The sequence below is a fragment of the Dioszegia hungarica genome (genome assembly GCF_025882075.1).
Source record: "Dioszegia hungarica strain PDD-24b-2 chromosome Unknown MKK02contig_2, whole genome shotgun sequence".
Lineage (NCBI taxonomy): Eukaryota > Fungi > Basidiomycota > Tremellomycetes > Tremellales > Bulleribasidiaceae > Dioszegia > Dioszegia hungarica.
Window position 1 is genome coordinate 1,483,620 of NW_026515766.1, and position 25,394 is coordinate 1,509,013.

At 55.3% G+C, this 25,394-nt stretch overlaps 12 protein-coding genes across 12 annotated transcripts; 6 read left to right on the forward strand and 6 right to left on the reverse strand.

Moving 5' to 3' along the window:
- Positions 1-319: 319 nt before the first annotated feature.
- Positions 320-1,845, reverse strand: MKK02DRAFT_39967 (NAD-P-binding protein; the record flags this gene model as incomplete). The annotated part of the gene is made up of 9 exons (XM_053090866.1): positions 320-549; positions 620-937; positions 1,028-1,093; positions 1,151-1,203; positions 1,265-1,379; positions 1,448-1,543; positions 1,591-1,619; positions 1,667-1,747; positions 1,796-1,845. The coding sequence occupies 9 exons, from the start codon at positions 1,843-1,845 to the stop codon at positions 320-322; spliced, it is 1,038 nt and encodes a 345-aa protein (XP_052949421.1).
- Positions 1,846-1,994: 149 nt separating this feature from the next.
- MKK02DRAFT_39968 (ribonuclease E inhibitor RraA/Dimethylmenaquinone methyltransferase) lies at positions 1,995-2,960 on the forward strand (the record flags this gene model as incomplete). Its single annotated transcript, XM_053090867.1, has 6 exons — positions 1,995-2,042; positions 2,112-2,249; positions 2,305-2,352; positions 2,399-2,447; positions 2,491-2,612; positions 2,661-2,960. 6 exons carry the CDS (start codon positions 1,995-1,997, stop codon positions 2,958-2,960), a joined length of 705 nt encoding a protein of 234 aa, XP_052949422.1.
- An 83-nt stretch (positions 2,961-3,043) lies between these two features.
- MKK02DRAFT_39969 (BTB/POZ protein) lies at positions 3,044-3,506 on the reverse strand (the record flags this gene model as incomplete). The annotated part of the gene is made up of 4 exons (XM_053090868.1): positions 3,044-3,074; positions 3,123-3,245; positions 3,295-3,340; positions 3,398-3,506. 4 exons carry the CDS (start codon positions 3,504-3,506, stop codon positions 3,044-3,046), a joined length of 309 nt encoding a protein of 102 aa, XP_052949423.1.
- A 333-nt stretch (positions 3,507-3,839) lies between these two features.
- MKK02DRAFT_35104 (putative rsec15) lies at positions 3,840-6,874 on the forward strand (the record flags this gene model as incomplete). Its single annotated transcript, XM_053089083.1, has 14 exons — positions 3,840-3,899; positions 3,961-4,128; positions 4,179-4,298; positions 4,347-4,490; positions 4,541-4,835; positions 4,885-5,006; positions 5,055-5,339; positions 5,386-5,487; positions 5,539-5,648; positions 5,706-5,850; positions 5,903-6,057; positions 6,108-6,411; positions 6,472-6,612; positions 6,665-6,874. The coding sequence occupies 14 exons, from the start codon at positions 3,840-3,842 to the stop codon at positions 6,872-6,874; spliced, it is 2,361 nt and encodes a 786-aa protein (XP_052949424.1).
- Positions 6,875-7,529: 655 nt separating this feature from the next.
- On the forward strand, positions 7,530-9,143 carry MKK02DRAFT_39971 (uncharacterized protein; the record flags this gene model as incomplete). The annotated part of the gene is made up of 13 exons (XM_053090869.1): positions 7,530-7,630; positions 7,675-7,777; positions 7,832-7,869; positions 7,923-7,993; positions 8,042-8,091; positions 8,138-8,208; positions 8,258-8,345; positions 8,390-8,416; positions 8,472-8,584; positions 8,632-8,667; positions 8,720-8,800; positions 8,826-8,946; positions 9,015-9,143. The coding sequence occupies 13 exons, from the start codon at positions 7,530-7,532 to the stop codon at positions 9,141-9,143; spliced, it is 1,029 nt and encodes a 342-aa protein (XP_052949425.1).
- A 757-nt stretch (positions 9,144-9,900) lies between these two features.
- Positions 9,901-10,962, forward strand: MKK02DRAFT_39972 (uncharacterized protein; the record flags this gene model as incomplete). The annotated part of the gene is made up of 9 exons (XM_053090870.1): positions 9,901-10,001; positions 10,059-10,161; positions 10,214-10,251; positions 10,298-10,368; positions 10,426-10,475; positions 10,523-10,593; positions 10,643-10,748; positions 10,782-10,808; positions 10,900-10,962. 9 exons carry the CDS (start codon positions 9,901-9,903, stop codon positions 10,960-10,962), a joined length of 630 nt encoding a protein of 209 aa, XP_052949426.1.
- A 1,402-nt stretch (positions 10,963-12,364) lies between these two features.
- On the reverse strand, positions 12,365-14,026 carry MKK02DRAFT_29664 (glycoside hydrolase family 1 protein; the record flags this gene model as incomplete). Its single annotated transcript, XM_053087881.1, has 8 exons — positions 12,365-12,612; positions 12,681-12,841; positions 12,893-13,008; positions 13,056-13,139; positions 13,187-13,283; positions 13,330-13,403; positions 13,448-13,689; positions 13,738-14,026. The coding sequence occupies 8 exons, from the start codon at positions 14,024-14,026 to the stop codon at positions 12,365-12,367; spliced, it is 1,311 nt and encodes a 436-aa protein (XP_052949427.1).
- Positions 14,027-14,362: 336 nt separating this feature from the next.
- On the forward strand, positions 14,363-15,504 carry MKK02DRAFT_19311 (putative ubiquinone biosynthesis methyltransferase; the record flags this gene model as incomplete). Its single annotated transcript, XM_053086073.1, has 5 exons — positions 14,363-14,519; positions 14,564-14,914; positions 14,961-15,168; positions 15,213-15,341; positions 15,396-15,504. 5 exons carry the CDS (start codon positions 14,363-14,365, stop codon positions 15,502-15,504), a joined length of 954 nt encoding a protein of 317 aa, XP_052949428.1.
- A 293-nt stretch (positions 15,505-15,797) lies between these two features.
- Positions 15,798-16,422, forward strand: MKK02DRAFT_19454 (uncharacterized protein; the record flags this gene model as incomplete). The annotated part of the gene is made up of 3 exons (XM_053086097.1): positions 15,798-15,860; positions 16,195-16,236; positions 16,315-16,422. 3 exons carry the CDS (start codon positions 15,798-15,800, stop codon positions 16,420-16,422), a joined length of 213 nt encoding a protein of 70 aa, XP_052949429.1.
- A 648-nt stretch (positions 16,423-17,070) lies between these two features.
- On the reverse strand, positions 17,071-19,511 carry MKK02DRAFT_19325 (sulfate transporter family-domain-containing protein; the record flags this gene model as incomplete). Its single annotated transcript, XM_053086076.1, has 4 exons — positions 17,071-18,697; positions 18,743-19,213; positions 19,260-19,345; positions 19,395-19,511. The coding sequence occupies 4 exons, from the start codon at positions 19,509-19,511 to the stop codon at positions 17,071-17,073; spliced, it is 2,301 nt and encodes a 766-aa protein (XP_052949430.1).
- Positions 19,512-20,557: 1,046 nt separating this feature from the next.
- MKK02DRAFT_19412 (uncharacterized protein) lies at positions 20,558-22,220 on the reverse strand (the record flags this gene model as incomplete). Its single annotated transcript, XM_053086091.1, has 6 exons — positions 20,558-20,733; positions 21,003-21,362; positions 21,418-21,559; positions 21,612-21,676; positions 21,746-21,857; positions 22,023-22,220. 6 exons carry the CDS (start codon positions 22,218-22,220, stop codon positions 20,558-20,560), a joined length of 1,053 nt encoding a protein of 350 aa, XP_052949431.1.
- An 841-nt stretch (positions 22,221-23,061) lies between these two features.
- Positions 23,062-24,352, reverse strand: MKK02DRAFT_39977 (uncharacterized protein; the record flags this gene model as incomplete). The annotated part of the gene is made up of 8 exons (XM_053090871.1): positions 23,062-23,133; positions 23,187-23,374; positions 23,428-23,467; positions 23,516-23,606; positions 23,656-23,837; positions 23,892-24,086; positions 24,148-24,236; positions 24,286-24,352. The coding sequence occupies 8 exons, from the start codon at positions 24,350-24,352 to the stop codon at positions 23,062-23,064; spliced, it is 924 nt and encodes a 307-aa protein (XP_052949432.1).
- Positions 24,353-25,394: the final 1,042 nt, after the last annotated feature.

Sequence of the window (25,394 nt, forward strand, 5' to 3'; positions counted from 1 at the left end):
GCAATATCCCTTCATCACACAAAACCTGACAATCGACGTGTCAGTACCATCGAAAGGATGTCGATTGTGAGCCCACAGACCACCTCCTCCACCTCGAGTGCGCCACTCGCGCACTCGAGGCGAGTATTGGCTTCATGAGTATTCCCCGTACATGCCACGGAGCTGCATGTCCAGCCCCACCTGACCTGGCGCTCAAAGTGACAAGCAGGATTAGCTGTTGAGTCTCGACCAGACTGGGCCGCTGTCGTCAGTCCCTCCTGGCGTTGCATAGCAAATTCCGCTCCAATCACATACCGCACGCGCACCCGTCGATCGCGCTTCAGAGCTTCGCCTTGGCCTTTGTTGATCCCTCGACGACTTTCCCCTGCCCATCCCTCACCCTTATCACCGCCTTGCCCCATGTCTTCCTGCCCTCCAGGTCCTGTAAACCCTGCGACACCTCGCCCAGCCCTTCATAGACCGGCTCGAACGTGACCGGCGTGACCTTCTTTGAGTCCAACAGCTTGAAGACCGCGTTCTGGACCTTGAACGCCGCTGGTGGATCCTTCACTAGACTCATCAGCTTTGAATCTTCCCTCATTCCTCAGCTCTCCTCCATCTCCCCGCTATGCGGACTCACGATAAGTCTGCCCAAACGCCAACCCCGTAATCGACACCTGCTTCAACAACGCCAGATTCGCAGGAACCTTCTCAATCGACCCCGCCACAAACCCAACAACCACCAGCCTCGCGTTCCACGCCACGCACTTTAAGCTCGGGATGATCATCCCTACGGGATCATAGACGATGTCGACGCCGGCACCGCCCGTGAGGGCCATGACTTCCTTTTGCCAGTTGGGCTGGGTGTAGTCGATGGCGTGGTCGGCGCCGCCGCGGGAGATGCAGATGTCGCGCTTGGTGGCGGTGGAGGCGGTGCCGATGACTTTGCAGCCGAGCGCTGGGGATCAGCTCAGTTCTAAGAGGGAAGAAGGAAGTGAGAACGAGGAGGTTGTAGACGGGACAGGAAGGAGACGCGGCATGAACGTACCCTTGGCTATTTGGCAAGCGGCGATACCGACGCCTCCAGCAGCAGCGTGTACGAGCACCCAGTCTCCTGTTGGCCGTCAGCTCCTCGCGTCATCTGGTGGAAGGCCCAAGCTATGGGACGTACCCGCTTTGGCCTGGCCTCGGTCAACGATACCTGCGTAACTCGTGGGGTATGTTCTGCCCAGATCAGTATTCCTCCCTTGCAACGTATTATAGCCTCCGCGTCGGACAGACTCACATAGCCACGACGGATGCCTGCTCAAAGCTCAGATGATCCGGTACTCTGCAGAGCAACATCGGGTTGACAGACACCTGCTCCGCGTACGCTCCTTGAGCGAAGCCATATACCCGGTCTGAGGCATCAGCTCTCGTCCTCCTCTCGCACTTTCTCTTAGACCCAAAGGCCGGAAGTGAAGCTCACCTCCTGCCTTATACTTGCAGCCCTTAGGAATCGGTGAGTTTGAGCTCACGACACCTGCGAACTCTGCACCGAGGACGAAAGGTAGTGGTGGCTTCACTGCCCAAATCAGCTCTGTTCACTTAGAAAGGTGGGACAAAGCTGACTCTGATATTTGCCCTGAGCCTGCAAGATACTGTGGAGTCAGTGATGTTTCTGCTCTGTGAGTGGAGCAGGACGCACTCGAAGAAGTTAAGGCCGGTCGCGTAGACATCGACAAGGATGTTGCCATCCGCAACTTTCGGCGCGGACACCCCGTCGGACCTGGACTGTCAGCTTTCCATCCCTCCCAAAGCGCGTGATGGAGCTTACGTCGAGATCTGAGAGGGGTGAGCGAGCTTGGATACCTGATATGCCTTCATGTTGGCTGTGTGAAGGAGGGAAGAAGTAAGATGCGGACCACAAGCTCATATGCACCGTCTCCGCGAACCTCGGTCCTCTCGGCAATGTCTTTAGCCGATGACCGAGCAGCCTACCCGCCTTCTCCTCTTCACACCTTGCTTGTTCAACCATGGATGCCGAGCTCAAGCAGAAGCTACTGCAAATATCCACATGCGATGTACGTCGGCTGGCCTGCTGAGACGTCCGGCCGAGTTCAAGACGAAGAGGAGTGATCTGACGCGTCTAGATTTCTGACGCGCTCGTCAAGCTCCGTCTGGACGGGGATGGGACGCAGACGGGAGGACTGATCCCGGACCTCAAGATGTACTCACCCTTATATGAAGCAGGGACGACGAGGATAGTAGGGCCGGTGTTTACGGTCCGAGTGGGTGTTCTCGCTAAGACTGAAACGAGGGAAAGCCAGGTCTGACAGGTCCTAGATGACCCTCGCGAGCGATGGGACCTCCCCAAGGCCCTCGACCCACTTCGTGAGCGTCTCCTCTAGTCCCTCAGGAGAGCTGACTGAGCGACTAGGTCGATGCGTGTCCTGGGGAACACATCATGATGATGCAGGTGCCACGGGGTCAGTGCTACAACTCGGTCTTGAAGCTAAAGCTGATTGGCAGGTGTGAAAGCGGCGACCTGGGGTGGTCTCATGTCTATCGGCGCCAAGACGAGAGGCGTGCAAGGCGTAGTCATTGACGGTGGATGTAGGGACCTAGCAGAGCATCGCGAGATAGGTTTTCCGGTACGTCCACCAGTATGGACTTACGTCGCTACACGAGCTGATAGAGAGGTCTTTGCTCGACATCACAGCACTCTCGGCCAAGGGACATTCGTGCGACCCGCCGAGCTCAATGTCCCGCTTTCCATCCCCGCCGAGCAAAGCCTAGGCGGTGTAGCGTGGCCAGACACCAAAGTCAATCCCGGAGACATCATTGTGTGCGATGTGGACGGCTGTGTGGTCATTCCTGCGGATAAGGTGCGGGAGGTAGCGGAGATGGCGCAGAGGGGAAAAGAGATCGATGAGCGGATAGGCAAGGCGATAGCTGAGGGTATGGGCGTCGCCGAGGCGATGAAGAAGTTCAGGACATAGGCCTTGAGAGGGGATCGATCGGGTATCGAGATGCATGGTATAGCATAATGTACAATCTTTTGGTAGCGGCCGGAATAGCTAGGCTATACCTCGAGGAAGTCCGAAGCAGTCAGGCTGGCATGTCAGCTCGTCCCATTGGAATCAAGAAGTTCAGGCACCTACAGTTCCAGGGCGATATATGGATCTACTCGATCTGAGAAATCCTCCACGATCTCGTCTGATGAGGTGTCCAGGTATTGCAGCTTGTACGCGAGATACTCGATGACCTTGAGGACGATCACTCCTCTGCCAACATCAGCGATAGTGAGCCTTTGAGGATGAAGGCTGGACGCACCTATATTGGATATGGCATGTATTTGTCTCTGCTTCGGTGAAGTTACCTGAGACGTTAGTTTTGCTCCTCAAACGATAGTTCCTGACCCCCTATGCTTACTCACCAGTGGGGTCGAGCATGCTGCGCAGGGTCCCGCTCTGAAGCGCGACATTACGAGGGACGACGAAAGTGTACCCGTCCGCCGAGACCAGCTTGACAAAGTCACCGGACATATCAGAGGTCTGCCTTCGGAAGTGTCTAAGCTGTCCGATCTTTTTTTAGCAAGTAGCTGCTGGGAGTGCCTCTGCCGGTGGCTGGAGATGTGATGCAAACGGCAAGGCGAAACTCTGAGGAATGCGGAGCAGTCGCGCTCAGAGCTAGAGCTCAGAGTGACGAGTGACGCACGGTCCTCGTCCAGCGACCAGGAGCCAACAACCGATCATCCGCTCTTCTTACTATACTGCAGTCCACTACTAGCCGACAGCCCTCCATCACGGTCGAGGAGATCGGAGAGACCGCTACCCGGCGAGACGATAATTACATCGCAAGCGCCGGAGACATTCGTCATGATCAGAAAACAGCGCCCAAGCTTTACCTCGGCCGAGCTGGAGCTGCAACTCCAACAGGTGAGCTGGCAATCTGCGTCCGAGTCTCACAGCCCGTTGAGCCCAAACTCACCTGGTCCAGGTCTCTATCGACCCCTCATCAGCCAATGCCGAAAACCTCGAAGCGCTCGCACCGCTCATCAAGTCAATACAGGACACCGACTCGGAGCAGCTGTACCTCCGGTCCCTGGACACCTTTGTTGAGGAGAAGGAGCGCGAAATTGAGAAGATCTGCGAGGAGAACTATGAGGTCAGTCCAGTGTCCTGCTCATGATCTGGAAAAGAAGAGCTGACGGGCAGGACTTTGTATCCAGCGTGCAAACGCTGTTGACGATTCGGCAGGGAACGGTGCACCTGCGGAGAAGAATAGGGGAACTGGATGGGCAGATGGGCGATGTTGGGAGGTCATTAGGGGAGAAGGTGAGCTCAATACCTCGCATTACCTCGACCAAAGCTGACCTCATGCAGAAGCGAGCCCTGCTCGAGCAGAAGAAGGTCGCTCGACATATGGACGACGCGATAGAAACGTTACAGACGTGCTTGCGGCTTCTTGACCTGGTACATCGCGTCGGTCAGATGATCCGCGAAGGAAAGTACTGGGGAGCTCTTAGAGTAAGCTATGGCCCCGAGTTGCACGTCCCGGACAGAGCTAATTCTTGCAGTCACTTGAAGACCTACTCCACCTTCCACCACCATCAATATCCCAAACACCCTTCTACTCGCATCTCCTCTCCTCTCTTCCTTCGCTACGCCTCTCCATCAAGGACGCGGTTACGGCTTCGACTAAGTCATGGCTGTTCGACGTCCGCGAAAGCGGTGCCAAGGTCGGTATGCTCGCGCTGGACCAGATGACGAATCGGATCAAGAAGTGGCGGGCGAAGCGGGAACGAGAAGGTGGCGTAAGACTGGCGAGAGTTGGCGGTGCGCTAGAGCTCGTGTATAATGAGCGGTCAGGGTGTAAGTTGTCGTGCCGCGATACCCGTCAAGCCATCAGCTGATTGACCAGTCGACGCGCTGAGTAACGACGAGATCAAGATCGATTTCAGGCCGCTCTTCCAATGTGTACATATCCACGAAGCCTTGGACGCCAAACCCGAGTTACAGCGCAACTACCAGCAGGATCGAAAAGTACGTCCAGCGGTCTGTACCTGTATGGTCTATGAGCTGACTCGTTAGACCCAACTCAACCTGATCCTCACCTCTCGCCTATCCACTGCGGCCCAGACACTCCCCACCACCCTCCCCTCGCTCATGCACGAGCTCGTCGGATTCTTCATCATCGAGTCGCACGTCGCGCGGGTCATGCCTGACTTCCGAAGCCAAAATGACGTGGATGAGCTATGGGATCAGATGTGCCTGCGGATGGTCGAGGTCGTGGGCGGAGGGTTGAAGGGGTGTGAGGATGCCGAGGTGTTTTTGGGCGTCAAGAAGGAGGTGTTGCTATTTGTGCAGACGTTAGAGGTGAGCCCAAGCGTCCTCAGGAAAGGAGGTTGAGCTGATGAAGCAGGACTACGGCTACAACGTGACAGAGCTGAATGGGCTGCTGATCACCCTGTTTGAGCGATACTCTGACCTCCTGCGCCGGAAGTTCAGTGTCGACTTCGACCAGGTGAGCCCATCTGGTCTCAGACGGCTATCTGTCCGTTAGCTGATATCTCAGATCGTCATGGACGACGACAACCAGCCGATGATGGTGAACGATACGGAAGAGTTCGACCAAGTCGCAGGTGTCTGCTGGTTGGCCCTTGGCGAGAAGGAGCAATTGGCAATGTAAGCTCAGAGCTGCTGACTCATCGCGATTCCTGTTCAGGCAAGCTAACGAGCCAGGCAAAGTTTCCCTCAGCCTATGCCGTTCTCTCAAACGTACCCTATGTGCTGCATCAACATCCGGAACTTCGTCGACCAGTTCTACCAATTTACAGATGGTGTAGCGAGCCAGCATCACTTGGATATAGATGAGGTACTGCGCAAAGTGAGCTGCTGGGTCTTTTTTAATGGCACACTTGAACAAGCTAACAATCCAGTCGCTAGATGGACTTCTCACCGATCATGTCGCCTCTGAGATCGGAAAGAGGCTGAAGGGCATGAACAATTTGTCGCAGATCGCGCAGGTCGTAGTCAACCTGGAGCACTTTGCTACAGCGTGTGATGAGCTCGAAGGCGTACTCGCCGGCTTACGGTGAGTACACTTACTTATCAATTGCCTGAATCGCCATCTGACCCTGCTAGCGCGTCCCAGAGAGGTGGCCCCGTCAAGCTCTCCTCGACCGACACCTTCCATTCCACCCTGAAAGCTGCCGAATCCCAAATCAATTCCGTCATTGCCTCGAAGCTCGAGTCATTCTTTGAGCTCGCCGAGTACTCGTGGACCCCCACACGGCCCCAATCTACATCGACCGAGCCAAGCACCTACGTGTTTGAGATGATCACCTTCTTGACTGCCTATGTGGACTCGGTGCTCATTGGGCTGAATGAGGGCGTCAAGACGAGGGCGTATGCGAGTGCGCTGCAGAGCATACAAAATTGGTTGATGGTGAGTCACCCTCCTGCTCCTTGGGTGAGAATACAATGGCCAGGTAGCTGATGCCTGCAGTTGACGTTGTGCGGGAAGGAGGTGCAGAAGCTGAACGAAGCGGCATTGTCCAGCGTCCTGGGCGACGTGACCTTCATCGAAACGGAAATCAAGCGGCTAGGCAAGCCAGACCTCGACCGAGTGTTCGATGAGATCAAACTGGTGAGCTGCGCGACACCTAGCACTGTGCTCTGGCGTCAAGCTGACACTTTAGACCCTCAACATCGTCCTCTCCGACGCCGTATCGGCATACCTCGAACCATCCATTCGACAAGGGAATTACGCGGCGGTTCGCCCAAATCGACTCGCCATCATCCTGCAGAAGACGGCGAGGGCGCTGGGCGTTACGCCGACGGCGCAGGCGCAGCAAAGAGCGGAGCGGAGAAGGAGGGAGGCGGATCAGGTAGCTGCGCTGGGCAGATGAGGTGGCGTAGGTAGGGAGAAGGGCTTGGCCGCTTGGTGTGGGTTGGGAAGGACGTTGTATCTGAGCACTATCTCTAGGAGGATTTCAGCTGTACATATTGAATGTGTTACTGGGGTACCACTCAGCAAGCTCAGTGCCCGCAGACTGTCGGTCGTACACATGCTGTAGCTAGTGAACTAGTGAAGGCCGGCACCTTGCGCCAGGCACCAGGCCACCAGGCACGGAGCGGACGGCGCCGGGCGAAACGCGTCCGCACGACTGCCCCGCAGGTTTGGATCAAAGGACACACCTCCCCTTCACCATGTCAATCAGACAGTCTCATCCTTCGATTCACCCTCGATGTGAACCTTCTCGGAGTCTTTGCACCGTATCCATACCGGCAGAACACGAGCCGGCGCGCGGACGGCCTGGAAGATCAGGAACCCGAGCTGAAGGCGTTCCTACACGGGACGTACCTTTCCCCATGTGGCGCTTCCCTTCCATGATCCTCATGAACATCGTCCTTTCCTTCAGCCTATTCGGAGATGCTGCACTTGGCAGGAGCCGTGCGAGGGGGATACCTCCGGACGAGGCACTTAAGATAAGACGAACCCTCTGCTGACAACTGACATCCCCACTGATCGTCTCACTTCCTTGACCTCAGACATCAAAAACCATGCCAGCCATCACTCCAGCGCAAGCCGCTCTCGCCGAGGCTCTCGCAGCCGAGACGATAGGCAGGAACAGATCTCTCCATATCATGCCTTTCTACATCAGGTGAGTCCGATTGGGCCGGTGAAGGGATGAAGCTGACAATATAGTGGCTTCATTGACAGCATGCTCATGGGCCTCGTCATCGCTCAGGCTGTCAGCTACTGTCGGCGCTTCTACCGCAGCGAGAAGAAGCACATTCTTGGATTGGTAGTGAGTCTCCCATTGCGCCTCCGTGCTGGGTCAAGCAGCTGACGGACGTTTTAGATCATGGCCGTTGTGGGCACTATCGCTGCTTCCATCTGGTAAGTCATTCCCATCCTCAGCTTTGTCTTGCACACCTGCTGACCCTGCTTAGCCTCCTCTTATGGATGTCCCACATCTTTGTTTATGAGTTCGGCCACTTCATGGTCTTTGCCGAGCTGCCGTGTGAGCTGCGATCTGCTATTCGGGCTGGGAGATCCACTGACCGGGCAGATCTGTCGCGGTACATGTATATCAACACCTTTACCACGCTAGCCGTACAAGTGAGCACTCGAACATTTACGTATATTGATTCCAGCTGACAGTCAGGCCTTCTACATTGACCGAGCCTGTAGGCTGTTTAAGCATTGGTGGCCTGCTCTCCTGATCGGCCCGTTTTCGTGAGTTGCCATTTTGCAGCGGCGTGACGAAGCTGATGCATACTTCCAGTCTCACCGCGGCGGCTACGACCCTTGGATTTGTCATCATGGGCTTTGAGAAGACATTCTACATGATCCCGGAGCTGCTGGAAGTCCCGGTAAGTCTTGGTCGAGGGAATCATTACCTTTACTGATGTGTCAGGTGGTCCATCAGCTAGGAAACGCATTGGTGAGTGCTTCTACCCCCTGGGCCTCTCGGGCGGAACGGTGCTCACTGCTATTAGCTATACTGTTCAATCATCACCGATGCGCTCATCACCGTCGTCATTGGGTACGGCCTTTTCCGTGTCCGGACCGGGTGGTCGCATACCGACTCGGTCATACGAAGACTCATAATGTGAGTCTTTTCAAAGTTTGGGCGATAAGAGATAGCTAATATGACAGCCAAGTCTTCGAGGCCCAGGTGCCCGCACTCGTCAAGTAGGTGTCCCCTTGCCTTGACGCACATTACTACTGAATGCTGACGTCCCAGTGTCGTTGCAGCCTACATCTCTTGGCGCCAGTCATTCGAGATCGCTCTCCCCTTCATGCGAGCTCTGCAGACCATCGTGATGTCAACGACAGCTGACTCATCCCAGTCTTATCCAGACCAAGATCTACTCTCTGGGCCTACTCATCACCCTAAACCTCCGACCTCAGGCGGCCACCACAGGCGGGGGCATTGAGGTCTCGTACCCGCTGAACTCGGTTCCCAGATCGGTATGTTCCGTCTCTCCTCGACCCCGTTGCCTAACCCTTATAAAGCACGTATGCTGATAATATCTCAGAGTCGAAATGATGCGCATTCAACCTCGTCTATGACCAAGGCAGAGATGGACAGCGCTACACAAGGGAAAGATGAGGAATCTGCCCCTGCCCATGTGAGTATACATCCATCACTCATCTCCCTCGCCTAGATCATGGGGACGTCTCCTCTCTCATGTACCGCGAGGCGATACTGACTCTCGCAGTACGAGTCAGCTGGAAGCCTGCTGCCGAGGTTGGGATCGCACGCGCGCATGGGCTGAGTGTAACGCTGTCGAACGTACGCCGGGGTGGGTATACGCCTCGCTGGTCATGTTTCCTCTTGTAAGGTGCAATGGTGCAAATTTGGGCAGGACAGTGCAGTCTGGGTAGGACAGTCTCAGAGCACATGTACCTTATATATGTATGCGTTCTCCTCTGCTCGCCGCACTGCGACAATCAGGCGCACATACACTCTCCGCTTCCAAGGATGTATCCGGGATAGACAGCCAATTTGTCAGTAATCGATCGAGTGTGTTGGTAAGGTGCACCACCTCCCTTTCACACCCCAGAATCCGCTGACCTGTCCTTCAGCGGGACAGTAGAAGCCTTGAGCATTTTCCCTCTGCTCCGGAACTCATATCTACCGGCTCGTAGATCAGGGACCCGGACCTGGGCGCTGGGCCCAGATAGGGACAATCACTACAGCAAGCTCCGAAGGACGTCCGTGTCGTCTTTCACGTCCTTCACATACCTTCATCCTTTCCTTCCATCTATCTCGGTATGCCACTCTTCGCCGGAGAGCGATCCAGGAATAGGAGGAAGGACCTTTGCTAGAGATGACGGCCCCCATCTCGTTCTGATCACTGAGTACTGACGTCCCCTCATTCTCCCTGATTCTCCAGGTCCAAAATAGGGTATATGTGTACTATGCCCGCCATCACCCCAGCACAGCTCGCACTAGCGGAGGCTCTCCCGGCTGAGACTATCGGCAGAAACAGATCGCTTCATATCCTGCCTTTCTACGCGAGGTGAGTCCAAGCGGGGGTGAAGTGCAGATGCAAGTGGATCACGCTGACGGCTGACAGCGGGTTCCTCGATAGCATGCTGATGGGCCTTGTGATTGCCCAGAGCGTCTCGTACAGTCAGCGCTTCCTCGGTAAAGAGAGGAAGTATACCACTGCCCTAGTCGTGAGTCATTTCAGATCCTTTTCTACGCCGGTGAGAGACTGCTGAAAGCTAGTTTATGGGCGTTTTGGGCACTATCGCTGCGACGATCTGGTGAGGATTTGACAATCTCAACTACCACCAAGCTGATCTGGCACAGTCTACTTCTATGGATATCGCACATCTTCGTCTACGGGTTTGGCCGCTTCATGGTCTTTGCGGAGCTACGATGTAGGTATACCCTGAGTCCGCACTCAATAATTCTTTGGAGACCCGCTGATAAGATAGACCTCAGCGCCTATATGTATATCAACACCGCGACCACTCTCGTTGTACAGGTAAAGCGCATTCTGTCCCATTACGCTACATACCCGCTGACTCTCAGACCTTCTATATCGATCGAGCTTGTAGACTGTTCAAGCATTGGTGGCCTGCTCTTATCATTGCCCCCTTTGCGTGAGTCTCTGCTACGGATCGCGGACAAAGATGCTGAGACTACTACCAGGCTAGCTACAACCGCCACGACCATCTCGTTCGTGACCATTGGCTTTATGCCCGCGCAGTATATGATCCCTGAATTGCTAGCCGGCCCAGCAAGTTCCTCCGCTAATGTAGTTCGCGTGAGACTTTCGCTGATCTCGCAGGTGGTTGAGAAGCTCGGTTATGCTTTGGTAAGTCTTTGACATCACAACTGTAGGACTGCCTCCTGATGTCAGCTTTCCTGCTCTATCGCCACGGACGCGCTCATCACGCTTATCATAGTCTATGGGCTATATCGTGTTCGAACGGGATGGACCCACACCGATTCCATCATACGAAGACTGATCATGTACGTCGCTCCCGCAATGCTGCGAACGATCCACGACTGACTATCCAGCCAACTCTTTGAGGCTCAAGTTCCTGCTCTTGTCAAGTGAGCCGTCCTCATCAAAAGCTCAGCCCTGTTCAGAATCGAAGCTGACACTACCGGCGCAGTTGCAGCCTTTATCGCATGGCAAAGAGCATTCGAGATTGCTCTGCCCTTCATGTAAGCCGTGGTCGAGATCATCTACAAAAGGGCTATCGCTGATCCATGTCAGTCTCCTTCAAGCCAAAGTACACGCTCTAGGACTACTCATCACTCTGAATCTCAGGCCCCAGGTATCCACTACCAGCGGAAATGTCGAGGTCTCGTACCCCCTTCAGTCGATCCCGAGAGCGGTATGTCCTTTGCCCGGCTCTCCCCTCTTCGATGTCACACCAGAGAGAGCGCGTTGCTCATATAGTAGAGTCGACATAGTCGATATGAAGCTTATCCGACATCCTCCGTGTCCAAAGCAGAGATGGGCGGCGCCGAGGAGGGGAAAGAGGGAGAATCCGCACCTGCCCATGTACGTTACCATACACCCCTTGCGTTTCTACCTATCACCTCGAAATAGAGCGAAAGCGTCTGATCATGCAGTATGAGTCAGCAGGCAGTCTTCTTCCGAGACTAGACACACACATGCGCTTGGCCTAAGCGTGATGTCGGTGAGCGTTCCCGGGGTCCGGGACAGGTTGTTTTTTGGTAATTGGGAATCTCGGTGTTTTTGTATGGGTCTTTTGTGTACCTGCACATGCATATGTCTTTGTCTGGCCTCTTCTTGCAGCGGTCAAGACAGGGCCTCCGCTGTAACGGTGCCTCACTACTAAGGCGCAAGAAATGCTGCAGCAGACTGAAACACGCACGGATATCGCACATGTTTCAGGTCGATGGCCTGCTTCGTCCACCATCGTCACACATGTCTGCGTATCTGTGTCGATGCGATTGCTGCAGCTGCACACAGTACATAGTGGCTATAGCATCTCAAGCTCGTAATTCCCATAGAACCAAGTGGAGCTCTCCCCGCTGGGAAGCTGCCTTTTTGCCGCACCTCTGACCCAAACCTCCGTTCCGCCTCTCCATCTGCCTTGCTTGCCTCTCCCCTTCTCTGTGCTTCCATCCAGACGCTTCCTTCCAGCCATACTCCATGATCCGTGGCCTCCATGCTCTCCCTGAGATGCGGAGCCTTGCGCTCGGCTATCACTTCTGCATGACGTGCTGGAAGATGTCTCGAAGCATCAATGCCGAGTCCTTCGGGTATCTTCGGAAGCCGTCCTTCCTATCGACAACCGTGATACCAAAACGGGGCGAATATCCTTTGCTCCACTCGAGGTTAATTTTAGGTCAGCTGGGCCCTGTGGTGCGACAGACAGACTCGGGGAAGACCTACTCGAGCAGAGACCAAGCCATGTATCCTCCGATATTGATCCCGTCATCCCTACTCGCCTCGAACAGCTGGCGCAAGTATCCTGCGTAATACGCCTGGCGCTGTACGTCTTTGATAGCTTCTTCCCGGGATAGATCGCCCTCGCCTTCGACGGGAAAGCCATTCTCGGTAATGTAAATCGGAATGTTAGCGGATCGGGTGTACCGGTCGGCAATGTACTGCAGGAGCTTACGGAACCCCCATGGGACTGCTCTATCAGCCCGTGTCTCTCCCAACATCGGATGAGGGCCAGGTCAGGCATGCTCGGATAATCACCATCATGGGGGTGCCCATTCTCTCCCTTGTTTCCGATCTTGACGCCGTCCTTCTCGAAGACCCGCTCATAGAACCCAAATCCAACTTGGAATCGGTCTGCGGTAGCTCGATCGAGCCGCTTGCCGGTAGTATAGGTAGTACCGTAGTGGTTGAGCCCAAAGCTACTGGGTCAGCGATATCGGGCTGGCAAGTGAACAATCAGAATGACTCACAAGTCCGAGGACCCTTTGACGAGCTTCCACTCTGCCTCGCTGAACTGAGGTGCGTGCTCGCCTTGCTGTTTCTTGATGTAGTCAGGCCACGAGCCGAGGAATACTGGGTCGGCGAACTGCCATGTCAATAGGATCCTTGATCAGAAAGTAGCTAGAAACGTACCAGGCTCAGCACGTTGTGTCGGACACCTTGAGCTGCTTCTTTTGCTTCCACAGACGAATCAATGGGCTCAGTCCAGTCGCAGTTCTACTCATCAGTCTTATCTCCAAGCAGCATCTTCTTGGAGGACTCACATATGTGATCCCGATAGTGCCCTTCTGCTCTGGCTGGAACTCGCGGCGATATAGGTCGACAGTCTTTGCGTGGCAGAGCAGGAGGATTCGCGCTAGCCTGGAATAGTCAGCAATACGCCCGCGCACGGCGATACTTCACTCACTTGCCGTAGGAGGAATCGTAGTCCCACCGCTCAGACATGTAGGTCAAGCTCGAGAACAAGGTGAAGATGTGAGGCTGTTCGTCAGCCATGCCCAGTATGAAGTCCCCGGGCTACCCACCTCGTTGATGGTGATCCAGAACTTGCATCTGTCGCCCAGTCGCTCGAAGAGCACCTTGGCAAAGCCGACAAAGTCATCCACGATACGCTCGTCCGAGAAGCTGCCGTACTTGTCCTCGAGAGCTTGTGGGTGGTCCCAGTGGAAGATGGTGATACAGGGCTGAATCTTGGCCTCGAGGAGCGCATCGATGAGGGTTGAGTAGTACTTGATCCCGGCCTCGTTGGGAGTCTTGGTGCAATCACCTATAGCGTCAGCTGGTCGAAATTCTGGCAATGTAGAAAGCAATGTACCATCCGGGAAGATCCTCGCCCAGCTGATGCTGAATCGATAGGTGTTGGCTCCGTACAGCTTTAGCAGATCCACATCCTCCTGCCACTGCTCGTAGCTATTGCACGCGTCCTCGCCATTCTCCCCCTTCTTGTCTTTGAGGATGATGTCCCAGACATTTGGACCCTTGCCATCAGCAGCGATATGACCTTCGATCTGGTGTGAGGCCGACGCAGCACCATAGGCGAAGGAGGCTGGGAGGACGGAAGCGAGAGTGGGGTCGGACAGGATGAGGTCTGCGGGAGATGGCATCTTGAGAAGCGTGGAGTGTGTTCTGTGCAGTGAATCAGTAGTGGTAAGAGAGCGGGCGGTCTTCCTTCCCCAATTCTGCCTTATATGCCTTCTCCAGCCTCCGGATACCCGGTGCAAGAGCGGGTATCCAGTGCGGCCAAGGCAGGGCTCGGATCAAAGCAGCCGCGCCAACCTTGGTGTTTCTCCGAGGTTTTTGCGAAGCTCATCCAGCGATCTTCGCCGAAATATCTTGCAACCACATCTATCACTCCTCTATCTCAGCTGTAGCACATCATGGCAACCAGGACCCTCGCTTCCCGACTGGCAATTCGGACCGGTGCTGCTCGTAGCGCGGTCATGGCTACCAGATTTGCGTCTTCGTCAACCCAGTCGTCGGCGACTTCTACGCCCGATCATGCCGGTCCGTCCTCGTCCACTAGACCTGCGTCTGGAACTGGACGGACCACCCATTTCGGCTTCAGAGATGTGCCCGAAGAAGAGAAAGAGACTCTTGGTAAGTTCCCGGCCTTTTCGCCCAGTCCGAGGCTGACAAGGCAGTCGGAGGTGTCTTTTCATCGGTCGCGTCCAGCTATGACCTGATGAACGACGGGATGTCGCTCGGTGTTCACCGATTATGGAAGGACAACTTTGTCAGCTCCATGCTCCCTCGATTACCACCATCATATCACCAGCATCCCGAGCCCGCCAACCCCAGCTCAGTTCGACCAGCAAATCCCAAGTTCAAGTGTCTAGACGTAGCGGGTGGAACTGGAGATATCGCTCTGCGTATCTTGGATCGCGCGAGAGAAAAGTTTGCTAGTCGGGATGTTGAGGTGGAGATCGTGGATCTGAACCAGGGGATGCTCGATGAAGGGAGGAAGCGGGTCGCAAAGACATTATACTACAACAGTGCGTTTATGGCTTGCGCGAGCTAGATTCCGAGCTTACACTCCAGCTCCTCAGATCGCTTTCACCCATGGCAACGCTCAGTCATTACCCTCTCATATCGCCGACAATTCCATCGACCTCTACACGATCGCTTTCGGAATCAGGAACTGCACGTCGATACCAGCTGCGCTCAGCGAGGCATACAGGGTGTTGAAGCCGGGAGGCAAGATCGGGGTCCTGGAGTTTGGAAAGGTGTCAAACCCTCTTCTTAGAGAGTAAGCTTTTGAATCAGGGAGCTGTTCCCAGGCTGACGAGATAGGGCCTACCGCCAATATTCATTCCAGTTCATCCCTATCCTAGGCAAGATCCTCGCGGGAGACGCAGACTCGTACCAATACCTCGTGGAGTCGATCGAGAAGTTCCCCACTCAGCCTGAATTTGCGCAGCTGTAAGTGATAATTGCTGTCCATTGTATCATGGCCTAGATGCTGACTGGTGTTAGTATGCGCGATGCGGGCTTCCAGACGGGTCAGATGAAGGAGGGCCGAGGCGGCGCATGGCGGGACTTTACTTTTGGCGTTTGCTCAATGTGGACCGGTGTCAAGGCATAATCTTACAGATGTACTCCTAGATCCCGCCGACATGTCCATGGACTACAGGTGCACTCAGGCTCAGGCAGATCGTTGATCCAGGCAAGCTTGCTGCAAGGCTGCCTGCAGTGTCTGAACGGACGGGTTGAGGCCCCGCCGGAACCAAATTGACCACCCGCTTCCAGCAAGACCAAAGCCAAAGCACACCATATCACTTTCAACTTTGAGCATCTACATCCACTACATCGCACTGAGCAACACCCTCGAACCACTCTCAGGCTCGTCTTTCGCAGTCCATCCGCCAATCAACCAACATGTCCGAAAGAATGAAGGAATTTGCGGACCTCCCTAGGGATTTCGTCAAGGAGGGCACTCAGGTGCGTGTCCATTCCGGACCTCTCAACGGCCCTGGAGGGATTATTAGGTGGTCGATGGGAAAGAAGCGGCGGTCTCGGTGATAGGAAATGAAGCGTCTCGCTGTCGAGGATGTATGTAGAGTGGCATGCGCAGCTGGGGAGGGCGAAACGGGCACAAGCTCAGCGTGGACGGGCTTCAAGTAGACTTGGGCCTGGGATGGAGGAGCTGGGCTGGCTGCTCTGCCTATCGCATTGAGCGAAGGCGTTATCCAGCTGGACAGAGTAGGAGACGGAGAGGCAGGGGAAGAGAGGATCATCACAGTCTGATGATAGAGGGAGAGTGCTGATTGTGCAGTTTGTCAACCGGTGTACCAAGCCAAACAAGGAAGGCGAGTCTGTTCTCTCGGTCCCATGTACAGCTGCACATGCCTCCTGGCTGTCCCTGTACTGATTGCGCTTCCGTGACAGAACGTAGACTGACTCTTTTGCAGAATACATCCAACTCTGCCGGGCTATCGCTATTGGTTTCGTCGTGATGGGTTTCATTGGGTACTTTGTGAAGCTGATTCATATTCCCATGTAAGTGGATGTCTTCTACATCCTCTTTACGCGCCCAAAAAACCACTTTAATCCTTGCGGGAGGGGATGATTTTTGCTCGGTCAGAATGAATAACGCTGACATCTATCAGAAACAACATCTTGGTGTACGTTTACAATCGCTACTTCTCCCTTGGCGTGCCGTGGTGGATACAGCTGACAACCCAGTGGTGGGGCATAAGTCTTTCTGGGATCACTGTAGGCAAGCCGATCAAAATGCACCGTATACTTGTATACCACGAAACACGCTCGCGCGGGTTTGCGACCTGGTATGACCGGAAATTGGGCATCCGTCCCGACTTCTAATTCCAATGCAGGCCTGACACTGACTTGGGGAGCTTCCTCATCGTGAGCGCTGACAAGTCACTAGCTCTGCGCATCGCGAACGGGACACGGTGACATCCTATCTCACCTTGCCCACACAGGATCCTTAGTTCAGATTCTCAAGAGCTCGGGGAGCGTCTTCTGACTCGCTGGATCCGTACAACACCGGGAAGACCTCATGCTCTGGGTATGTCAAGACGTATCGAATGTGCAACGCGACAGGGCAGATATGGTTGGACGCTCATATTATGTCATGATCTAGATTCTAATTAATAGTACAAACTTCTGCCTCTGACCACGCCTGTCCTCCCTACGTATGTCTTGACAAATCTATTGACGCCAAGGCATCACTAAGATCTATGTGGAACATGGGGCACGCATCCAAGATGAGCGGCACGGTGTGCTGCGAGTTCCTGCCCGAGCCTGCCGTCGCCTCCACGCCTCGACCCGCCTCCAGATCCGTCTCGCTGCTATCCTGACTCTTCTTCTCCTGCTTGTACGACTCGCTGTCCTCGTCGTTGACAGGGGTGTTTGAGCCGGAGGCTTCGTATGACCGGTCCCGCATGTTGGTTTGTGGCGACGAAACATCGCCTCCGTGCTTGACTACAGGAGCGATCTCCAGGTTGGTCCCGTCCCGTCTCTTGCCTTGGCCGAAGCCACCAGCTACCAGCGCCCGCCTCGTCCACGGCGAGAGGATACCGCAAAAGTGGAAATCTACCCGCCTGTCCGCCCACTTCTCCACCTCCTTCTTGGTATCGATGAGGTTTTGAACACCGGTGGTGTCAATGTTGGCTACCGCAGTAAAGTCAAGGATGACTGCACGAGCAAGAGGGCGTGTACGCTGTACCTCCTGCTCGGCCTCATCCCCGTTCTTTGGTCCGGGGTCGTTCCATGGCCGGTCGCCCGCGCTGATCTGGGAGTAGTCCTTTCCGCGCCGAGTATGCGCTTTGACGTACTCGACGATCCGGTCGTTGATGTACGAGGCGTTGGGGTAGAGGAAAGACTCCTCGAACCGGTAGATGATGACTCCCGGGGGTGGGGGCTCGACGTTGACATCCATGATAGCCCCTTTGTCCCCCTCGAGCGAGACGTAGACATCACGCGGTCCGCCGTACTCTGGGTTCTCGGGCTGGATGCGGACCCGACCGAGGAAGTGACCCTTGGGCCGAGCGAGCCGGACGAGGAGGAGGACGACCGAGGTGGCGAGAGACCAGTAGATACCGGACTCGATGGAGTAGAAGATGGACCAGAGCACGGCACCGACAAAGATGATGTACTCGAGGGGGGAGACGCGCCAGAAGGCAAAGGATTGTTTGGGGGATGCGACAAGGTCGGCGACGGCGTGGATGATGAGTGCGGAAAGGGCCGCGTTGGGGATAAAGTAGAAGGCAGGGGCGACGGCGTAGAGGGCGATGATGACGACTACACCGGTGGCGATACCCGCTGCAGGGGTCCGCACGCCCGACTTTGACTTGAGCGCCGACCGCGAGAAGGAGCCGGTGGAGGGGTATGCGCCAAAGAGGGAGCCGAGGGTGTTGTTGACACCGATAGCGATGAGCTCTTGGTTGGGGTTGATCTTGTACCCGTTGAGACGGCCGAATGACTTCGCGATAGAGATGTGCTCGAGCAGGAGGATGATGGTGGATACGGGGAGATCACCACCCATGGCTCCGATAAGCTCAGAGGTGATACGTGGCTGGCCAATAGCGCGAAGACCTGAGGGGACCATCCCGACGAGAGCGATCCGAGGGGTAGCGTAACCCGAATTGACCCGCCACGAGATGATGGTGAAGATGATGATGACGAATGCGTGGCGGAACGTGCCAGCAAAGAAGGTGGCTCGCGAGTAGCGTGGGTACTTGTTGCCCAGCCACTGCATACCCCACTTGATGCCGTAGAGCGTAACCAATGCGGGTATACCGAATCCAGCGTCAAGTCTGGTCGTCAGCTATGAATCGCATTGGAAGCTTGAAAACACGTACGTGCAGTTGGGCAGGTTCCTAAGCGTGTTGATGATTACATCGTATGTTGGTGCCCTCGTGTTCAACCTCTTAGCCAGGCCCAGCATGGCCGGCACCTGACCAGCAGCGATGTTGATGGCACTGCCGGTCATGAAACCGGACACCGCCGGCTGCGGGATGAACTCGACAATCCAGCCCACACGGAGCAAACCGATGGCGAGGACGATGAAGCCGCAGATGAACGCGAGGCAGACTGCGATCTGGGGCTTGGTGTACTTGTCGCCGAGCTTGTCCACCACCGAGTTGACCACGATACCGGTCTGAAGGGACATGACGGCGACGGGGCCGATGGAGACGTCCTTGGAAGTGGCAAAGAAGGCGTAGGTCAAGACACCGATGAAGGAGGCGTAGAGACCGTATTCCGAGGGAAGGTTGGCTAGGACGGCGTAAGAGAGGGATTGGGGGACGAGGACCATGCCCACTGTGATACCGCTGATGGGTCAGCAAGCTTTCTCAGCCCAGGAAGATGATGACTCACGCAACGAGATCCGATACCAGCCAGGTAAGGTTATACCTCGGTAGCCATTCGATGAAAGGGAAAAGCGAGCGCACATAGGCGGTAACCTAGCTGAGTCAGTAGTGCAATCGATAAAGAATTGACGCGGACACTTACAGCGGGCAAGACTCCACGCTCATTCTGGGATATCCAGTCTGACACGCTGACTACGGGCGGAGCATTCTCATCTATCCCTACAATCTTCCTCAGGCGGCGCTTGATGACACTGGTCATGGTCGAGGAGTTCGGGTGCGTAGGGTAGTGGAGGTGGTTGCCGTTGACCTAACGCCTGGTCTGTGGCTTTTATTATCAGAAACGTTCGAGCGGCGAGAAAGGAGAATGAGGAGGACAAGTAAGAGAGATGGTGAAGAGATATATCAGCTTGCATGCACACCCATACCCATCCTCCACCTTGGTAATCCACCTTGGTAAGCGGACCGGCAATAGAAAGACGACATCGCCATAGAGAAAAGACAAGAGCTTGCGTGATCAGAATGCGATGGAAATTGTTAATCAGCCGGCAAGGCGGCCCCGCACGCAACTTCTCGTGCTGCAAGAATGGCTGATCCGTTCTTGACCGTTCTTTTCTTAGAAGGTGCCTGGGAGTCGCGAGCAGCTTGGCGTGCATGCAAGGAGGTTGTGAGTGGGCCGGATCGACCGCTGGAGGACCTTGAAAGACAGAGGATCTGCGGGTGGTAGATGTCGCCATGGAGGCCATCGAGCACGCCATTTCAAGCTTGGCTGACGAAAAATATGAAACGTGACGTCATCGCCGTAGGCCGAGGTGAAACCGACCGGCCGACGGTCGTGCCTGGCCAGTTGCCTGGCTTATATAGCTTGTCGCTTGACCGACAGCTGGCGATCCCAGCAGATCACCATGCATAGCCCTCTCACCGCTCCGACTGCTCGCTCGGATCAAAAACTGGGCACAAGATGACAGGAATTGCATAAGATCAAGATCAAAGTCAAACTTGCCGTGCCACCAGCAAGACTCACAGGTGCATTCTTACCTTCTCTTCTCGAAAGAGGGAGATAGCAGAAGCACCTACCGATACCCACCAAAGCTTGAACCTGGATCGCTTGTCTCGTACATGCTTGACACTTGATGAGCATAAGCCACACAGGAGATGATACTATATACTTGACCATTTGCCTTGACCCGCTTTCGTTCTCCGGGGGACAGAGTCCCGCTGTCTCGTGGTGCGATGAGACATCCGGCGTCCAAGATGAGTAAAGGGCTTTCCGCCTCGCCCGCCATACCTACAGCCCTCTCTTCTCCCTCAATACCGCATTCGCTTCGGATCAGGCCCGCCCGCATCGCTGCCTCCGCTACCGCCATACCCCCCTCCTCCACCGGGCGGGCCACCGTACCCTCCACCGCCACCACCGGCATCGAAATCGCGCTTGTACCCGCCGCCAGGTGGTCCGCCGTATCCGTTCTGAGGAGGCCCGCCATCTTGACTTGCGGTGTTAGCAGTGGTCAGTACAAGTATGTGGCGAAAGAGAAGGCTTACCCATATCCTCCGCCTCCACCGCCATAACCACCCCTAGGCGCGAATCCGCCCCCGCCCATCCCTCCCCCTCTTGGCGCACCGCCATACCCAGAATCTGACGACTGGAACCCGCCTCGTCCTCCTCCAAATCCACCTCCGCCAGGCGGTCCGCGGTCAAAGCCACCTCGGAAGCCGCCTCCCATCCCACCGCGATCTCCTCCGCCGAATCCACCGCGATCGCCACCCCCACCACCGAAGCCACCCCTGAACCCGCCGCCACCGCCTCGATCACCCCCGAAACCTCCTCGCCCGCCAAAGCCTCCGCGATCTCCACCCTGGAACCCGCCTCGGAATCCACCGCGATCGCCAAAGCCACCTCCACGACCGCCGAACCCGCCTCGGAACCCCCCGCGTTGTGGGAACCCCATCGGTGGTGGAGCAGCCATTTCTTCCGGCTTGATGGGCTTTGGCCGTCCGCCGAGACCGCCACCGAGTTTCTGAGGCTTCCAGCCTTTGACGGTCCGTCCGCGCTCGACGTCAACGAGGATCTTTTTGTTGTACATGGGGATGCCTTCAGCGTCCTTGTAAGCGGCTGTATATGTCAGCTATACGTCTACGATATCGACCGGGAAGCACTGTGATCTCACCCTTCATATCTCTTTCTCTCTCGTATACGATAAACGCAAATCCCCTACTCTTCCCCTTGTGATCCAACACAAGCCGTATCCGCTCAATAGTTCCGTAGATCTCGAATTCTCTCCTCAGATCATCTTCTGTGACCTTTTTAGACTGCAATATCAGCTCCAGCTTGAGAGCAGGCATTTGGGGGCAAAGTCCTCACCAGTCGGGATATGAAGAGTGTTTTGTATGGGTCGCCAGCCGCAGCAGGATCTTCGTTAGGCTTATCTGTAACGTCAGCTTAATATTCAGGAGTTCGCAGAGACAGCAGATCTTGGGAAGGGATGAAGCACTCACAATTGGCCTCCGAGTCCTTTTTGTACTGTTCCTTCCTCTTGATCCTCTCTTCCGCCCTCATCTTCCTCGCTTCCTGACCCACCACGCCCATCCGCGATATTTTATCGTCCTTCTGCTTGGGCAGCTTCCTCTCCTTGCCCTTCTTGTTCTTCCCCGCATGCACAGCCGAGGTCGACGCCTCCTTTACTTCCTCCTTGTCCTCTTTCACCTCTCCCATCTCCACATCCCCGTCGGCGGCCTTCGTAACAGCACCGTTGCTCTTGCTTCCCTCGGCAACAGTGACGGGCTTGTCCTCCAGACCCTGCTTGATCTCGTCGTCATCTGCTTCTTCCTTCAGCCGCTGTCGGAGGACGGCGAGACCGGAGAGCTTGTTCGGGCCTCTTTTTGCTTCGTCTCGCGTCAAAGGTTTGAGATAGGGTACCGGCGGACGCGGTGCGAAAAGCTTTAGGAGATTGGGCGGTAGGAGGGCCGTCATGATGCTGAAGTTGTGGATGTATGATAGGCAAATCAGGGCAGGAGATAGGAGGAATTGAGCTCCCCTCATGCAGCTCGAGACGCGCAGCGGCGGAATCCGCGGCGAGTTTTGAGTGTGGCACTTTGGGCACACCACTGTGACGCATTGGGTTGATGATCTGATCTCTTCGATCCGCGCTTTCCTACTTGTATGCATGGAATTTCTCCTCGAGATGTAATGCGCCCACTCATCACGCCTCTTGGGGACAAGCAAGCAGAGAGACCAGGAAATTGTTGATTGAGGCAAAAAAGATCAGGGACTTCATGCCCTTTTGATCTCCCCAGGTCTCTCTACCCGGTATCGAATGGGCGTTTCGCTCTCGTTCGACATTTGCCGGCCGGCATTCTCCATCTCTCTCACCAACTACCACTATGCCACTTGGGCTGGGTGCTGCGACCACAACTTTGGGCGGCGCGTCGGTTGGCACGAGTGAGGGTATATAAAGAGCGACTTTGATTAGATCTCCTCATTCCTCGACATATGCCCGTCTCGTCCAGAGCTCAGATGTATCATAGTCCGCTCGTCAAACGCTTGATAACGTGGAAGTCGATGCGTCCTGGGGTCAAGACGGCAGTATTACTCAGGCGACGCGCGCGATGTGTGCGTGATACCCAGGGTTGTCAGAGCTGTTTATGGCCTGGAGGACTGCTGCTCTTGACACCCTCATGTTCACTATAACCTTCATTATCACGGGAGAATATATACAGTACAATGTAAGCCATAATACCCGGAAATTACAGAGTCCATCCACGCCGACAACATTATCCCCACCGACGCCACTTTCCCGGTCAGCCATCTTCCCTCAGTCATCGCCCGTCAGATCGATGACACTGTCCACCTTGTTCCGATTGCCGGACGATGTGCCGGTCCCATACTGCAGGATCAGCTGCGATGCCCATAGTCAGACTGAGTGAATGGAGAACTCACCTCATATACCGGGATAGGTTCCTGCTTGACGCCCGAAGCCCTTGCCTTCTTCTCCTTCTTGACAACTGGCGCGTCAACTGCTTGGATTCCATCATCAACGTCGTCCAGGTCCGCAGCTTCCGCCGAGGCGGAAGATTGTTGTCGGCGCTTCCTGGGATTCGGAAGAGGTGCCTCTTCAGGCTCATCTTCTAGATCCTGTCAGCAGGACCACGTGAAGCAAGAGCGCCGGCCAAAGACGCACCAATGATGCCCATGATGGATAGCTTGGACTTGGTGTGATACTGAGTAATCAGCGAGTGGCTCCGTGTGTATGGCTTGCGGCGACGCACTGTCCACTGAAATCTAGCCACATCTGGGCGGCGTGGATCCGGGACAAAATGGCTGCTACCGCCGGGAACGAAGACTTTCTGGTTCTTGCCGCTGAATCAAGTTAGCTCGGGCAGAGACAAGATGCTCAGGATTGACTCACACAACGGTCGAGCCAAGCTTGATCTGCTTCTCGTGCACTTTACCCACGTCACCGGCGGACTTAGGAGCGTATAGCGCTTGACTGGGCCGCTTTGACCCACGGCGTACGACCACCTCGATTCGGCAGAGATTGTCCACTTCTGCGCCCCTACAGGTGACTTCGCCTTCATCGTCCGTCTTTGACTGTGTCGCATCAGCTCGCGACTTCGCGGGGTTATAGGACAGCTCAAGACTCACGAGAGCAGCAAATGCGAGATCACAGCTGAACATCTGCCCTCCCTCCCTCTTGAACAGGGTCTCGAAGGTGACCTGATTCACTGGTCGCGGCCAGTGCCTTCCGTCTACGCTTCGACCATCAATGTACAGATAGGCGACCAAGCCAGGCTGGGAGAGCATCATGTATGGAGGTGCGCTCAACTTGACCTTGAAGCTCTGTTCTGTCAGGATCCCGTCACACTCCATGTTCCCGCTTGAGAGGGTGAAGGGGACGTACTTCGCCTTCTTCGCACTCCAGGTACGCCTTGCACAGAGCGTCGGCTTGGCCCGTCTTGTCGTCCCGCACGCGGGTGAGCCTATGCTCGTCTGCTAGATCAGCTGTACTCTCTTCCCCTGAGAGATATCTGCAGCGCACTCAGCTTGCGGCCGTCGCTGAACTCGACCCATGCCTCGATGTTGAGGTCTGGAGAGGTATACAGCATGGTCCGTCAGTCCTGCTAGCAATGCGTGTAGTTAGGTCGTTACTGATATGTAAGATGGAGCAAGTCATGATATACAGTTCTGCACGTGAAGGGGCCTTAAGTGTCCACCTCATCTTCGCGTGGTGACGTAAACAGCGCACGGACTGCTTTGATCTGAAACTCGAGACGGTTTCGGGTGGTTTCAGGTTTCAGGTTTGGGGTCGGCCCTGCCCATGAGCGCTGAGCCAACAGACAGGTCTCCAGCTAAGCTGTCAGTAGCCGAAGCTTGAAGACGCGTAAATGTGGCTATACATTGGTAGAGTGTCGACGTAAGCGGTCGCCTTGGCTCTTAGACCGCCTATTGCAGGCCGCGTCTGCACCTGAGCAAAAGGAATGGTGCGATGGCCGCCAGGCGGCTGCCCTCCTTTGGCCTGCCGCTTGTTCGAACGCGGGTTCTCGTGATCCAAAAAGGATAACAGAACCCTACCTATGAGCAGTCTGGTCCTGTCAGAGCCTTCATGGGATGATCCCGGGATAGGTATGCTAGCATAGGTGGTGGATGCAGGAGGTGGGGGGGGGAGGGGGCACGAGCCAGAGAGGGGATGACACATGGTGCCAGTCTCAACTTTTTACAATTGTATATATACATCAACTATCGCGGATAGCCATGCATGGCCATGCAATCCCAGTACGGGATTGTACATCCTTGCCGAAAGACTGATGGAGTGTACGTCGACGTGGTACTCAGGCCTTTCCTCGATTTGCGTCCTCGGCTGCGGGCCAAGCTTACAAAAAGAGACGCTTGCGCCCAGCACATCAGACCATCCTTTGACTCAGGGCCTAATCGAACGAGAGTCCGCTAGGTACAGAAGCCAAAAAGCTGAGAGGGGACAAGCCTCCTCAACCCCCAAAGCAGCCGAGACTGGCACTGCGGTTAAGGAATGCCGTCTCAGCTTAGGCCTGGTGCCATTGACAATTGTTATACGTATATACGGGGCCACTGTGTTGCGTGTAAATATGGTCAGATGTTTGATTCATACTCACCTGTGCATGTCTGACCAGC